At 43.5% G+C, this 15,823-nt stretch overlaps 1 protein-coding gene across 1 annotated transcript in view; it reads left to right on the top strand.

Moving 5' to 3' along the window:
- Window positions 1–15,823, top strand: part of SORCS3 (sortilin-related VPS10 domain containing receptor 3) — a 311,734-nt gene that overhangs the window by 244,718 nt on the left and 51,193 nt on the right. The window contains exons 10-15 of the mRNA XM_010564990.1: window positions 130–309; window positions 2,110–2,256; window positions 2,712–2,814; window positions 7,103–7,179; window positions 7,288–7,379; window positions 12,038–12,145. Coding sequence (XP_010563292.1) covers window positions 130–309; window positions 2,110–2,256; window positions 2,712–2,814; window positions 7,103–7,179; window positions 7,288–7,379; window positions 12,038–12,145 — 707 coding nt within the window. The remainder of the gene's footprint in view (window positions 1–129; window positions 310–2,109; window positions 2,257–2,711; window positions 2,815–7,102; window positions 7,180–7,287; window positions 7,380–12,037; window positions 12,146–15,823) is intronic.

Below are 15,823 nucleotides of genomic sequence, written 5' to 3'. Positions count from 1 at the left end.
ATTGTTTAACATACCTATAATTCATGCTCCATCTCCATTCTTTCATAAGTCATAGTAATTACTACATGTCCCAAAGGGCAAAGAAATAAAGAGATACTCAGTAATAGGCCTTTTGTCTTCTTTTAACAGGACATGCATATTATCAGCACCGATGAGAATCAGGTGTTTGCAGCTGTTCAAGAATGGAACCAGAACGATACGTACAACCTGTATATCTCAGACACCCGAGGGGTGTACTTCACCCTGGCCTTGGAAAATGTGAAAAGCAGTCGAGGACTGGAGGGGAATATCATCATTGACCTTTATGAGGTATGTAGTAAAGGTCACCCTACAAGGAACAGCAACTGCTTGCTAGTTCAAGCAAGTGTAAATCTCTTACTGACCTTCCAGGATCTTAATTTGTTTTGGGATCAGCCCAGAGGCATTTCCTGGATTTGATGCTGAGCTGACGCATGTGGGAATAGATGCGGTACATTCTGCTATAGGTGTGATGACTGGTTGTTTTCAAGACAATGACTGGTTAGCTATGTGGCATTTCCAAAAGGAAAACCGTTATCTTTCTCATCCTAACATGGATGTCTAGAGAAGCTCTCAAAATACTATTTTTCCCCTGCGACAGCTAGAGACACCTGCTCACAGGCAGGGAATGTGGATTCCACTTTTGTGAGCACTGAGCAGTTTATGAATTATAAGCAAAAGTTTATAGGTGCCATTTGCCCAGAGATAACTGCTGGATAACTTCTACCCTGAATCATCTTCCATTCTCATTCTTCTGTCAGGCCTTTCAGCCTTGGCCAACAGCAGTCCCTTCAGAGTACTTTTTCCAGTTCCTGGTTTCTTCAGAGCGTTCTGGTTTTGGTGTGTCTAAACTCGTTGGATGGAAGATCTGCTGAGATTCAGGGATCAGTGCTTTGCCAGCAACAACCAACCAGTAATACTAATAGTAATGGTTGCAGGCTGACTTCTACTGTTACGTGGAGAAATGTTTTTGCAGTTACATGTAGAAGTTAAGATTATACATTTATTTATTTCAGCCAGAATAATGCCCATTTAACAACATCATCAATTTGTTTACAAAAATCCAGGTAGGTTAAGGCAATGAGAGAAAACTCACAAATAACGCATGGGTCAGTATGAAGGGCAGGCTTTACATTTTATTTTCACCTAGTTAAATGTATTTTCCTGCCTCTGAAAAAAAGATATATTTCTGTGTTGTGATGAACCACCTAAAATAAACATGCATCATCTCCCATTCCTGGGCAAACTCTGTGTTTCCCAGCTGTGTATCATCGACTCTTTACTGTTAAATGCTGATAGAGATTTTCACAGGGTCATTGAAAGGGTAGTGTCGCTCAGGGGGCTTTAGAGTAGAAGGATTTACATCCTGGCTGCTGCCAGGAAGGCGTGAATTTGCAGCAAGTTCCTTCTTCCTGTCTCACTTTCACAGCTGTGCAGCAGAGACCAGACTCAACACAAAATCTTCTTGGGCAGATTTTGACAGGACCATATTCTGCTGGAATGGGTTCTGCTGCCAAAAATCAAAACATTTGGAACAACTGGGTTGATTTTGACAGAATTTGGGAGTGGAAGTAAAGTGAAGAAATCAAGTTTGCAAAACATCAGTGTTTCAGCATATTCAGGATATCAATCATTTGTGTAAAAGGAAAAAAAGACCAACACAAAAGGATCCCACGCTGCTTCTGTTATGACCTGCTATCTCCTACGTTATGACAATCTGGGGAGGGAGTGGGGCAGACCACACGCTCAAACTCACAGAGCTCATTTGTGACATGGTGCATGCTGTACCTTCAAGCCCATCATCAACCTGCCTGCAAGCACTTAAGGATATCCAAAAGTGGGCTGTTTCCTGGGGATTTGCTCTGTGAACATCCTTGTCTCTTTCTTCCAGAGGGAGAGACTGCACGAGGCCTTTCAGCTGTGCAGGCATCATCGAGATGTGCTTGTAACGCCATTCACAGTCTTCTAAGGCTGGATTGAGATGACTTTATTGCTTTTTCAGAGACCTTCCATTCCTGAGAGTGCTTAGATGGGCCTCACTTTTGGCCTGTTCTTCCGATGTATTTTTTCATCTCTCTCCATTTTTCCTAGGTAGCAGGGATCAAAGGCATATTCCTGGCTAACAGGAAGATAGATGACCAAATCAAGACTTTCATTACCTACAACAAGGGCAGAGACTGGCGTTTGCTGCAGGCACCAGACACCGATGTAAGAGGGGATCCTATAGTTTGCCAGTTGGTGAGTGGCAGACCTTTTCCAAAGCACATCTGACTCTTTCAGAGCTGCTCACTGGGTTAACAAAACTCTCCCTATGTTTTTTTCTGTGTTAAGTGAATTGAGCAGATTCTTTTTTTTTCTTTTTAAGGGAAAATTCTGTCCCTCTTTCTTGAGCTTTTTTATGGAACTTAGGTCAGAATAAGAAAGTTTCTGGGAAAAAGTGCTCTAGATCAAGTTGCTGGTAAAAACAAGTGCAGATATGCTTGTAATGCAGTGTTCCTGCTTCTCTTGCTCTCAGCTACTTTTATGATCATTATTCAGAAAATGAACATATGCTGCTATTTGTAACAGTGCTAAGAACAGAGGGGTCATTTTCAGAAGGATCGGAGCATCTGTGTGCAGTCGCCAAGGGTTCCTCTGGTATTTAACTTGTTGCATATTAAAGCTTCTGCCTTTTGTTTGTTTCCTGTCAACAGCCCTTTTGCTCATTGCACTTACATCTGCAACTCTCGGAGAATCCGTATACTTCAGGAAGCATTTCCAGCAAAGAGACAGCTCCTGGGCTGCTGGTGGCAACAGGTAAGAACATAAGCGCTTCTCGCCACTCACCCATGCCTCACTGGGAGCCTGAGAGTATATGAGATGTTTTCTGTTGGTGTAAAAGCTTTCAGCTCTGTTTCAGCAAGTGCTGAGCTAATTCACATGAACTCCTATTTGCTAGGAGAAGACATGTGGGCCCTGACTTCAAAAAAGGTAATGCCTGTCAGGTATTTGTTGCTCTACAATAACCCATATGCAGGTCTAAGCCCACACCTGCAAGGGATCATTACCAACTGGCATTACTAACTCGTCTCACTTGACATCATTACAACCACTGATGTAGGTGTCTACCTGTTTGCTGGAGTTACCATGAATGAGAATAGGGTGTATAATCATGGCTATGCTCTTAGGAGGTGTCAATACATTCCACCTTTTGAGCAGCAAGCACAGAGTTGTCACAAAGCCTGTCAGGTGAAGCCTGGACCTCATGAGTGCCTGTCTTGTGCATGGCACCTACTTTCAACACTGTATTGCTCCAAGACTAGCAGCACTTCATCAACTCTGCATGGGTCATTCTTGTCGTGGGTTGTTCTGCAAAATAGTGCTTTGGCAGGTGGTGATGTTTTAATGGTGACCTGCTACAGTGCTTCACGGTGGCAATGGCTGACCCACTGTAACTACTCTGACAACCATCACAGGCCCTGTGTGCACACAGCATGCAGCCTGATCACGATGGACGGAGCTACCAACCACACTCAGAACTCCCACAGCTCTGTGGGAGCTGCTGGGCTAACAAAGTGCTTTCTGAATGGCTGGTGCTATTGAAAGTTGGCCTCTGAAGCATATAGGCTGTCCTGCCTTTTCACAGAGAGGCTCCTACATATGCTCAAATATGTCCAAATACTTGACCGTTCTTTCTAAGGCTCAGTTTATCTCTGTCCTGTTCAGCCTAGCAGTGTCTTGCAAGTGTGTCATGTTAGCTTATTGCCTATATGAATTTACACTCTTTCTTCCCACCATTTCCATTCTCACGTCCTTCTGTGCTTCCATGTGTCTGCCAGACTAGCCCAGAACCTGAGAGACGGGTTCCCTTCATGACATTTATATCTCAACAAGGGAAACACCATGCGATTTCCAGTTCACTGATCCAGGCCAAATGGGGTGAGATAATTTGGTTTAAACCTCCAGATCTTCCTATGAATAGCCAAGTGGAGTCATCACTCCTGGCAGGTCACACTTGCTAGATGGATGCTTAGGAGCAAGTCCTACTCATGATGCTGTGATTGCAGAGGCTTTTTTTCTTTAACCTTTTAGGAAGCAAATAGAGGCAGCAGGACAGTGAGATTCTAGGCATTGATCTAAACTGTCAGTAAATGAGGTTCTTTTTAAGCTGCCAGTGCATGGGATGAATGCTTTCCCAGTCTAACAATTAACCTTTAAAAGGCAGAATATAATTTCTGTCTTACTGCTTTGTAGAATAAAAAGCTTAACCTGTTGGGAATATACAGATCTGTTTCCACTAACCAGTTTCACAACAACGGGAATGTCTCACCGTGTTGGCAAATGTGTTCCAGGATAAGCATTGCAACTTATTCTCACAGGCATTGGCTGTTCAAACACTCTGTGTCTTACTCTTTGATTTACAGTGGTACATTTCCAGCAATGATTGGAAACTCAGACTCTTGATATGAGGACAGAGGTTGGATTCTTGCAAAAGGAAGAATTATGTTTTAGTATCTAATTATACAGCTGCCAAATCCTCTTGACTTGTTTGGGAGTTAGTTACGTTTGGTGGCGGTTGAATCCATGTAGCTGAAACTCGATGGAGAGAATGAAGAAAATAATGGAACAAGTTTCCACAGGAAAACAGACAGAAAGAATTGATAGCAACAAGATCACACATTTTTACTCTCTTTCCTTGCCACAACCTGGAAATCCCTGTTTGGAAAGTTGGTTTTCCAGTTTTGATATTTAAAATATGATGATACAAAACTTAAGTTTCTGCCTTTAAGTCAGTTTCTAATTCCTGAGGACTTCCACTCATGATAAAACACTGGGCTAAACAGACCTTTGGACTGACACAGTAGATTTATCCTCGTGAACCTGGGTGTCTCTGTAGACTGTCCTTCTATATGGTTGCCTGCAGCAGGTTTTCCTTGTACCTTCATCTAAAGCAGTTGGTCACTCTTGCTGGTGTCAGGGAAGAAGATTAGGTAGTTGGACAGTGTGACATTTCCTACAACCTGAGCACTGATGGCAAAGCCTTTCTTGAATTGTCCTGCCTCCCTGAGCCAGGAATTTTGTTTTTTGAAACAGCGTCATCACAACAATGTGGCTAGTTGGATTCCATGATGGTGACAGGAGAGAGTCAACCTGCATCTGGGTTTTAATTTCTCATTTTTCAGCATTAGATGTCAGAAATTTAATTAATATTTTCATTAGTGTGTTTTTATTATGCTCTTGTTGGTGCTACAGATGTGTAAGATTGCCAACTCTCCCTTTGCTATTTTTGAAGAAAAAATATTAGTTCTCCCTTCCTTCCATGGAAATTACAGCTGCTTTAAAACCAGTCTTATTTGGAAGGTGTAAGAGTGGCTCACTGGGTAAAGAATTCATGGGTTTTGAATAAAGAAGTCATGGGTTTGACCGCAATATGGTGGCGGGGGCCATTATCATTGGGAGGCCTTCTGATGGAGTATCTGTCAATGTTACATCCGCCTTCTTCCTATGGGACAGATGTTTACACCACCAGAATCCCACCTAGCACTGATTGAAGGTACTGTTGACAAACCAGCAGAAAAAACAATTCTTGGGTGACTGTGCTAGCTTTTCCCTGAACTACTGGGTGCTTAGGAAGTGGGGAGATGAGAACAAATTAATTTAGAGAAGACCTGCATTGTTCAGTGAGCCTGGTGGCAATTTTAACTCTGGAAGCAGAAGCAAGATGCTGACCTCAGGGCAGTGTGGGGAATAAGCTAATAAGGTTTATTCAGAGCTTGTGCAAGTTTTTCAGATATTGGGCATCTCTCTCTTGCAACTATTGGTAGATGCTCAGAGATTCCAGAGGGCTGGGGTTTAGTCCAAGTTCATTATTTTCTCTGTATTAAGGTTTATCGCTGCAAGATTTGAGGTTCTCTCTGCTGTCTCAGATGAGGGACCTTGGAAAAAACCCTGTTTAAAGCTCTGATGTAGTGTCTCCAAATGGCATTCTGCTGTGCTTTCTCTATATATAGTTGAGGTTGATGTTTGAGCTGTTTTTTGCATTGCTTTGATGTGTGGCATATCCATTCCCTAATGCAAGGTGAAGGCACAGTAGTTCACCCTATAAGGCTGTCAGCAGAACAGTTTCCAGCATAATGGAAATTACAAGATCAAAATTAAGAACTGTACCAAGTAACCAGTAAGTTTAAACTCACAATTTGGGACAGCTAGGTCAATGCGAATAATCAACATTGTCTAGAATGCTGTTCAGTCTGGTTTCTACCTCTCTGCTGCAAAGTCATCTGACCACCTTAATTCTCTGAACTGTTTTTGCCCCCAGGTGAAGTTCATACCTAAACAAACAAGATTTCCTTCAAGTGGAACTTATATTTCATTACTTCACAATCCTCATTAATTGCAAACCATTTGTAAACCTAGGAAGAAGCTTTGTTTATTTGACTGCAGGTTCTGAGATCAGTTATGTGTTCGAGCATTTTGACAGAATCTTGAGTAGACTTTCTAGCCCCATAATCATGGGCTTCATTGGGGACTTGGTTTCACCTTTAAACTCAGCTGTACGAGTAACTTCCCTTTGGATGCTCTCTCTTACAAGAGAAGTAGAGACAGAGGTAATTACCTTACCCTTGACAAAGACTGACACATCACAGAGATGCAACTCACCAGCCAGAGCACAAAGACTACAAGTTCAGAGAAAAATGTGTACAGAACGAAATATCTGGAGGCTGGGGACAGTGGCCACTATTCTGCTGCCATTCTGATGATTTGTAGGCACCAAATGGGCATGGGGTTTCATACACAGATTTTTGAGTATGTAGGTCCTTGCCTAGAGTAAGCCTGCCTTTAGTGGCTTGCAACTGTGAGCAATGCTATCTGTTGGAAAAATAAGCTTGATAATACTCTTTCTCCCCAGTGCCAATTTTCAAATGGCACAGCTCTTGTAAATGAATGTTGCGACCTGACCATGGTGGTGTTTTTAGATCAGAATAGAGTCAAGAACAGCAAAAAAACACTGGTCAGACCAAGTAATTTTGGTTTCTTGGAAAATGGAAAAATGCAGTTCTATGTTCATCCATACAAGAATGTCTGACACTTGCTTGTGTTGCAGGTAATATTGGCTCTGAACTTTCCTACACTGATGTTGGCGTGTTCATCTCTGCTGATGGTGGAAATTCCTGGAGACAGGTATGTTTTGCAAAGCGAAGGAGAGCATGGAGCCTTTTGCTATTGTTCTTCTGAGTCTTCCCTTCCCAGTGCGGTGGAGCACTCATGCAGTACCTAATTTGTTTGCAGATCTTCGAGGAGGAATACAATGTGTGGTTTCTGGACTGGGGAGGGGCACTAGTGGCCATGAAACACACGTCAGTGCCCATCCGGCACATGTGGTAAGAAACTTGTTACTCTGAGAAGGTTTCCTGATCGGGATAAGCTGACAGTTGTGCTAATATCTCTTGCATCGCCTGGTCAACATCTGCTAGTGTCTACAAAATGAGCAAATGAGATCATTCTTATCTGCCTTTTACGGTCATTTAGGTTTTGTTGATTAGCATAATGGTTATTGTACCATTTTATAACTGTAATGGCTATATCCATAATCACACACATACGTGAATTACTCTTTGCACCAGTAATGTACTGTGAGAATTCAGGTGGGGTTTCTTTCCCACAAACACGTATATACTGAGTAAGAAGTCATCCTTTGTGCTTCAGGTATTTCTGAGAGGATGTGTCCCTCACTTCTACTTTTTGTTTACAGAATTTACTATTAAACTGGTGAGACAGATAATGGGAGGGAGAGGAGAGGGCAGTAGGTGTTGATAAGGACAATAGAGATATGTTGCTAACGTCGCTGTCTCCTATAGGATTCCGCTATCAATTTCCAGAGGTACCGTGGTGGCAACTGAATAGAGTTAGAGGTGGAATAGGGCAAACTGATTTCTCAGTTGAAGATACTGTTTTGCTAGAAATGGGCTATAACAGTCTAAGCACTAACAGTATTTTTCAAAATTATCCTCTCCTTAGCCTTTGCCCCTCTCACTCCTGCACCAGCTAAGCATTGGAGAGAGGCATTCTGAAATTCAGAACCAACCTTTTTACAGAAAATGTGTGTATTAGCATCACCTTCAGTCTCTGGTCTTGAGTGAAAGAGGGGCATGGCTAGTGGACTGACCTACCCAGCTTCTAATGTTGTTTAGAAATTAATTAGTTAGAAATAGCCTTCAGAGACAGGATTTGTGTTCCTGTCTGCAAGATTGAGTCATCTCTCAGCTTGATGGTGTTAAGCACATGTCTGTCTCATGCTTTTCATGCAGAACAGGAAGTGTGGTCTTCAGTCAAATAGAAGAAGAAAGCAGTGGTGTTTGGCAGCAGTGATGAGGTGTTAAGGTCTCCTCTACCTGAGTCATTATTGTACAAAATCCTTCAGTTAAATTACAGTCATTCAGAAGCTGGAGACCTCAAGACAGGCTGTCTTTACCCATCACAAACTAATGTTCCAGAGATGTACCTTAAGAACGTTAATAGCTACTTTTTCAATATGAAAACCTTTTGGACCTTCCAGACTTTTCCTGACCTGACAGATAACTCTGCGATGACTGCAACATAGATTTCTACTAAAGTTTGAATATGTTGCATTTGAGCACATTTCTTTACCACCTGAGCTAAATAAATGACTGCTTTAGTTTTGGTGTGATAGTGGATTGTTAACCACAGGATGTATTGGCTCATATTCCTAAGGATTTGTAATTTTTCTAGGATAGGGGAATCAAGTGTTGTCTAAGAGGTCTGTGCCTCCATGTGGGATTAAAAGCAAGTTATTATATGCAAAATGAGGGTTGTGACCTTCGTCTTGCTTTCTAGTGTTCAGGAAACAGGTTGTTTGTTTTATCATAAACAAGCTTTTTGCAGTCATAACTTAATATATGTAGCTGTGCTGAGTCAGGGCCAGGGCTTAGTCTAGGCCAGCATCCTCTTGCCAACAGCCTCCATAACTGGACATATAGAGGAGAGTATTAACAGGGCAGACCCATAATGATGCTTCACCAGACTCCAGCTTTCTGTCTGTAGTTAGAATGTGGTGTTGTGTGACTAGAAACATTTGCCTCTGATAGGTAACTCACTAGTCATGACTCTATCTGAAGTGCCCTCAGGAAAGAGGACATCAAGACCATGTTGAAGTCTTTAGACCAAACCAAGACAATGAGCCAAGACAGGAGAAGTGTGTGTTAGCCAAGGGTATGTGTCACCAGCAGTAGGTACATCAGGCTGTGGCAAGTTGAGCTCTGGAAGAGTGAAAGGTGAGCCACTTATTGAAAGAGCTGTAAGTCATGTATTAACCATTTATTACTATACCAGGTGTAACTGTTTTAATGGCGTCTTACCTTGTGAAGGCACTTTGGACGTAAAAAGCACATTACATACAAGTGCCTTAGATGTTGGGAAAGACTTGGTCACAGGTTGACTTTCCATAGGAGCTGAGAGCTCAGTTCACCTTTGCTTTGCAGAGGTTCCTTTCAGATGTTGTCCCTTTCTACTAAGTCTCTTGAAATGGCATGTGCACTACTATGAGTGCCCCACCTGCTCTATTAAATGAGTAGTGATTTAGAGCGGTTATCAATAAGCTCCAACAGGTTTCCTCCAAAATTGTACCCTTAGGGGCTTTGGAATTTGCTTCATATTGCCTCAGTAGGCACCTGTTTTATGGGCAGGAGTGGAATAGATTAAAGGGTACATGTATATCTATTAGTTCTCAGGCTGAGACATTGTACAATAAGTCTCATCCTGGAGAAAAGAGGGGCGGATAATTGAAAAGCCAAGAGAACTTTAGCTAAGCTAATGAAGCATGCTGTTCCCCAGAAATTGAAATGCTATTTAGATAGATAAGCATGCAAGTAGAACAGCATACAAATGCACAGGTGTATGGGTAGATACATACATTTAAATAAATAGATTTAGGGCAGATAAGCTTTTTGTATGCTGTTGTACTCCCAGCTTTCAGTCTTTGGTCTATAGTCAGCTTCCTATTCTGGCAGATGTGCATTGTGAGTCAGGTGAAGGTGTTTTGCTCGGTGCTGTGGGAGGCAGATTTTTAGGGAATGGTGACTGAAAGCCTTGGCTTTCCACACTAGAGATCTGAGGTTGGTGTAACCCATTGTTTGTAATACATATTACACCGGCCTCCTGATCCTTTGGTGGCATCTCAGATAGTGTCCCTGATGCTACCTACTTGGAGTGGAGAGGGTTCAGTTTCCAGCAAGACCCTCTCAGACAAATCCAGGTGCTCAGATGCATGTGCGCGTGCACACACACGCATCCCCCCCAGCTTTCCTTGCTTGGAAAATAAGGCAAACATTTTTAAGCTCACTTTAAAATAAGAAACGTTTCCTGCTGTTCAAAGAAGTTGTTTGTGCCATGATTGTCTCTTTGGTAATGTCCATCGAGAGTAATCTGTCAGCCTTCACAGCCCAGGTACCTTGCAGAATTACAGAGAGCTCTGTGATTACCCTGGTGGTAGAGGATCAAATAATTTTATAGCCAATAAACCTTTGCGCTTCTCTGTTTGTTCTTCCCGTGCTGGTGTGATTTGGAGCTGAAATTCTGCGCAGAAATTGTGCGGGAGCGTTTGTGTGGAGAGTCTGGGGGCAGAGAGGAACTTGGCTGCTTTCAGAACTGCTCATGGGCAGCAGCTCCGGGATCTGGATGCTGACAGCCTGCAGGTTGCCCGTCTTCCCTGCTGCAGTAGCAGCTCGGTGTGCACACCCTCCTCTGGCTGTTTTCTGCGCTGTTGTGGGCACAGGCCATCAGGGCGACGTGGGCGCTGGTGGCTCCCTGAGGCCCGGGAAGCCGGGAGCCCACCGAGGTCCCCGGGACAGCAGGATCTCGCAGCCAGCGCCCATCCGACCACCCCAGGCAGGAGCAGGGCAGCCAGGGGCAGCCCTAGGCCCGGGCATCAGGCAGCTCGCCGGGGACAGGGACGGGCCGAGGCCAGGCTGGGACGTCGGCCTGCGAGCCAGGGCCGTGGCCGGGCAGGGCTGCGGCAGAGCTGGAGCCTCGCGCTCCTGTGGTGTCAATGGGGCTCCTGGGCCACGGATGGGGTGGGGGGAGGCTGGGAAGGGGCACTAAGGCAGAGGCCACCAGGGTCCTGACCCAGTCTGTCTGCTGGTGTGGTCAGTTAGACTGCTCATTCACTTGTTTCTTTGCAGTTGGCAGACACAGAGAGGTTGCCGGGGTGTAGCTGAGAGCAGGGTTTTCTAACCCTCCTCTGCTAATCTAAAAGTCTGTTGTGCTCACTCTAATTCAACCAAGACCCTGTCAGCTGGGTTAGGATACACGTGCTTTTGGATAAAAACAGAAAGTAAGGCGCATGGTAGTTGTGGGGAGGGACAGATGATCAAAAGCCACTGAATTACTCTGGCTTGTCACTGACAGTGTGAACACTCTCAGCTTCTAAGAAGGGAAATGCTTTAATTTTAACCAGCATACAACTTTGCTTTACAACTGTAACAGGCAAAGAGCGCCCAGACTAACCACTGACTGTGGCTCAGTTTGGCCTCCTTCCTGCACCTCTCTGTAAAAATGGAGACAACCTCTGAGATGGCATGCAGAGAAGTATCACTAGGGCCAGAGAGATTGTAGCTTATGCCATATGGCATCGATACACATGTGGGTCGAAACGTCCCGTGGTGTTGACAGCAATTTTCATGCATTCAGGCCAGGACTGCTTATGCTCTGTGTGATGCCTCATGCCAGGTGCTATTGCAGATCCAGAAACAGGACTTGGCAATGCCCCTTGATCTCTTGAGGTCTGATGTACAGTTGGATCAAGTATATCCATGTCCTTGTTGCCAGTGTTTATGCTTTCTAAGGCTTTGATCTTTCAAAGTACAACAAGAGCATGAATTAGGGGGCTGGGAAATGGCAAAAATTGGTGCTCGTCTATAAATCTAGCTGCTGGAGCTTGCAGACCTTAGCCAACATTTAATTGCTGCAGTTGTTCTAGAGTAAGTCTTTTTATGTGTATAAATCTTGTCTGCTTCTATCCCAGGGTGAGTTTTGATGAGGGAAGATCCTGGAGTAGATACAGTTTCACATCAACACCACTTTTTGTGGATGGATCCCTTGTAGACCCTGGCATAGAGACCCAGATAATGACGTAAGTATAGCAGCTCTTAACTTTTTAAAAATGTGATGGCAGAAGGGGTGCATGGAGATGTCCAAGTGCATGGTGAGCCTCATGATGTGCAGCGCAGCATTGTGTAGCTACACGTGTAGTGTTGCATGAAGGTGTGGTGCTGTTTTGTGGTTTTTGCTGATGGTCACAGACCCAGGTGAGGTGTCCATGCATCATTTGGCAAACAGATGATGGAGCCAAACTCTTCCCAGTAGTGGCAGGGGGTATAACAAGGAGAGATGGTCCCAAGGTGTAGCTTGGGAGTTCAGATAGGACAGTAGCTAAATCTGCTTCTCTGGGGAGCGGTGTAGCCCTGGTCAGGTTACAGAGAAGTTGTGGTGTCACCATCCCTGGAAGTTTTCAAGCCTTGGCTCGATGAAGACACATCTGCCCTGATCTATAGTTGGTGACAGTCTGTCTTGGAGTAAGAGCTTGGACTAGTGATATCCTGAGGTCCCTTCTCATAAATACTGCTGAGATTGTGTTCCTTGGATCTGATGGCTCAAGGACTGCAGTGCTCTTCAGAGGCCAGAGACCTGTGTGGTTGCACCTAATGTCAGTTCAGTGCTTGCTCCAGTTGTGGAGCTTGACTGTCTTTTGAGATTGCTGCTGGGTATGAATATCCACAAACCTCATTGCTTGCTATCCACATTCTGTGCTGTACATCTGGTTTGAGCTCAAGTTACAGGTGATCTAAGTGTGCATGTGCAGAGCTGAGCTCAAAATAACCTTCCTGGTCTGGGGCATAGTATGCTATGATTCACCCATACCATGGAGTGAAGAGCCTGGGCTGGCATTGAAGGTGCTTGGACCTTCCTCCTCCCAGGAGTGCTGAAGCACTGGGTAGGGCTGGTTGAATTGGTGGAGTAATATTGGCCCAAGAACAGGCCAAGATCTGAGTTTAACAACCAGGGAAGAGAGAAAACTTTTTAAGTTCAAAGGCATTTTCAGAGTCACCCAACGTCTTGCACAAAGCAGATCAGAGCATTCTGCTCTGGGATTCTGAACAAAGCAAGGACTAGATGCACAGCCTTCATTGCCTGCAGAGATGCCTTCTTACCTGTATTTTCTCTGAGCTGGCTGGAACAGCTTTCTGAAACGGATCAGAAAGCAAGGTGGCTAAGATGCGTTAGACTGAGGCACACCTGCGAAGCATATTTGCAGTGGCATGAAGGAGTGCCTTTGGCTAATAACATCAGACACTGTTGCAGCACTCCAGCTCGGGGCAGGAGATATACCTAAATTTCACATTGCAGTTAGTTTTCTTTTCCTGCTTCCTGCACCTGAAGTTCCTGCAGATTTTCACTACTTGTAAGAGAAATGAGATTCAGGCCCAGTATATTTTCTTCTAGGCTTCAGTCCATCTGCCTACTTACGTGGCAGAAATGTGTAGGTGGATCTCATTGCTGGTGTCACAGGTAGTGACAGACTGAGAGTAGACTGCTGGGTATGCTTGTCATCACTTTCTGAGGGAGCTTGGATCAGATAACTGTTGTGTGTCTTAGGCATTTCTGCTAGTGATTTGAATTTATTCCAACTGGGTTGCGTGATTTGTGTTGGTATGCCTTTCAAAAACCAGACCTACATCAGTCTTAAACAAAAGTGACTACGTGGTGAGGAGCGGTCTGTACTTGCAGTTGAGATCACCTTAGCTGCAAGAAAGGGGCTGGGGGAAAATCCTCTTCTGGCAAAGGGTCATTTGAGCTGGCTTCTTTGCCATCTATGCCATGACAGAAGTGTGTTTGTGCTGTAATCTTAGCAGGATCAGGAAGGTGTAGCCAGCTCTTGTATAGTCCATCTATATCTCCTGTGCTAAAGTGTCCTAGCAAGGCCAGGCTAAGTAATTATGGTTATCCTTTATGCCTACAAAGCATAGGAGTGGCACTCTTGAGTTTGTTTCCCAAACAATGCGGGGGCACAATGAGGCAGCCTCTGTGTCTATGTCACAGACAACTGTTGAGATTTTATTGGAGTAGAGGTGGTATCAATTCTGGTAGGGTTGCTAGTTTTTCCTTTACTACAAACCCATGCCTTGACTTTGGATTTTTCTTCATAAAAGTGGAATACTTGTTTGTGTAGAAGAATAGATCTGTGCATCTGCTGCCTTGCTATCTGCAAATATTGTCCCTGTTTTTGCAAAGAGCAAAACACAACAGTATGTGATATACCTGTGAGCCTTTTCACAAGACTTCTGTGAGCATCCTGTTGGGGAAATATACACCAATCCCCAGCTAAAGATTAGAGCCTGCATTCTGTTCACTCCACGCCTTTTTCTCTAAATGCAGCAATAATGTGTCACTTTCTGTGTTGGTTAATATGGTGTTTTTCTGTGAAATTCTTTGTGCAATGCACAATGTGTATCACTGTCCAACAACACACACATGCAGACACACACACGTGCAGAGACAGATCTGAGCTCAAATAAATCTGCACATCAGCACCTTCATTGAAATCAATGGAGCTAATCAGTTTCAACTAGCTGTGGATTTAGCCCATTTAGTTTATAAATCAATGCAGTTTTCTTTTGAGATGAAAGATGCATTTTAAATCTAAGGTTATTGTTACTTTTATCTCTGTAGTCTTCTGATGGAGAATGTAGGAAGTGAGTTATCTTGCTGAATTTTGTGTATCAGCTTTGTTAAGAGCTGACATTTTCTTCTGAAATCTTTGCAGGCATATTATTATTATTATTGCTATTGTTATTGGCATTGTTTTCATTATTACTGTCATCATTAGCAATTTTTTAAATTGTTCTTAATAGTCTGTAAAAGCCATACAAAGAAATTTCACATGAAACTTGCCATAAAAGTTTAGAGAAATTCCTATCCAAAGCATTAAAGGAACTGAGGAGGAAAGAGCCCATTTATAAAGCCTGTATGAAAACCATTTCTATGCAGATCACTTAAGTATTTCTCACAATGAGAATTTTAGTGAACTCGTGTATAAGGGCAGTGTAGGATCATGCGGAGCTTGTGGAAGCTTTGGCTGAGAAGAAATCAATGCCTTTCTATTGCTACTGGCCATACTCTGAAACAAGACAACACATGGTGGTTAGAGGTACATGGAATTTGTGTTTGTGAGCAGAGATCCCAGTGATTTCAAGAAGCTGGTGAGAGGAGCACAACGGTTTGGGACTAGCATCCCGCAGCTGACGACGGGATCAGTGGGAGCTCTTAGAGTAGAAGCAGGGCTGAGGCAGAGAGACCAAGACTGTGCTCATATTTGTGTGCTGCCAAACTGGGTAGGTTAGTGGCTTTTTAAGATTTGTTTTTCATCCTGGAAAATGCAAAATATTTCATCTAGTAGTCTTGTCTGATTCCTGTTAGGGAAAATTTCTTCCATTGATTTGCATCAAAGTGGTCTGTGTTCAACTACTTCAAAAAATAATATTCTGAGGGGAATGTGTATTAAATAGTCATTATACTCCAACTGTTATTAACATATTGCATTATTAACAATATTATTATTATACTATCTTATTAAAATCAGTAGATCAGTAGAATGACTATTATTCCCAATCTTCATTTTGTGGCACGTCCTCTGAGGGGCTCTTGGGGCTGTAGGAAGCAGCAACAGTTTTAGCACAGAATTTCATACCACTTCCTGGCTGTTATGTGAGCAGTTGCAGTATCTGTCTGGATTGTATGAGCATCCTACACT

Source organism: Haliaeetus leucocephalus, unplaced genomic scaffold, assembly GCF_000737465.1.
Source record: "Haliaeetus leucocephalus isolate CR32 unplaced genomic scaffold, Haliaeetus_leucocephalus-4.0 Scaffold184, whole genome shotgun sequence".
NCBI lineage: Eukaryota > Metazoa > Chordata > Aves > Accipitriformes > Accipitridae > Haliaeetus > Haliaeetus leucocephalus.
Note: the sequence above shows the minus strand (reverse complement) of the source record. Positions and strands in the feature narration are given on the sequence as shown.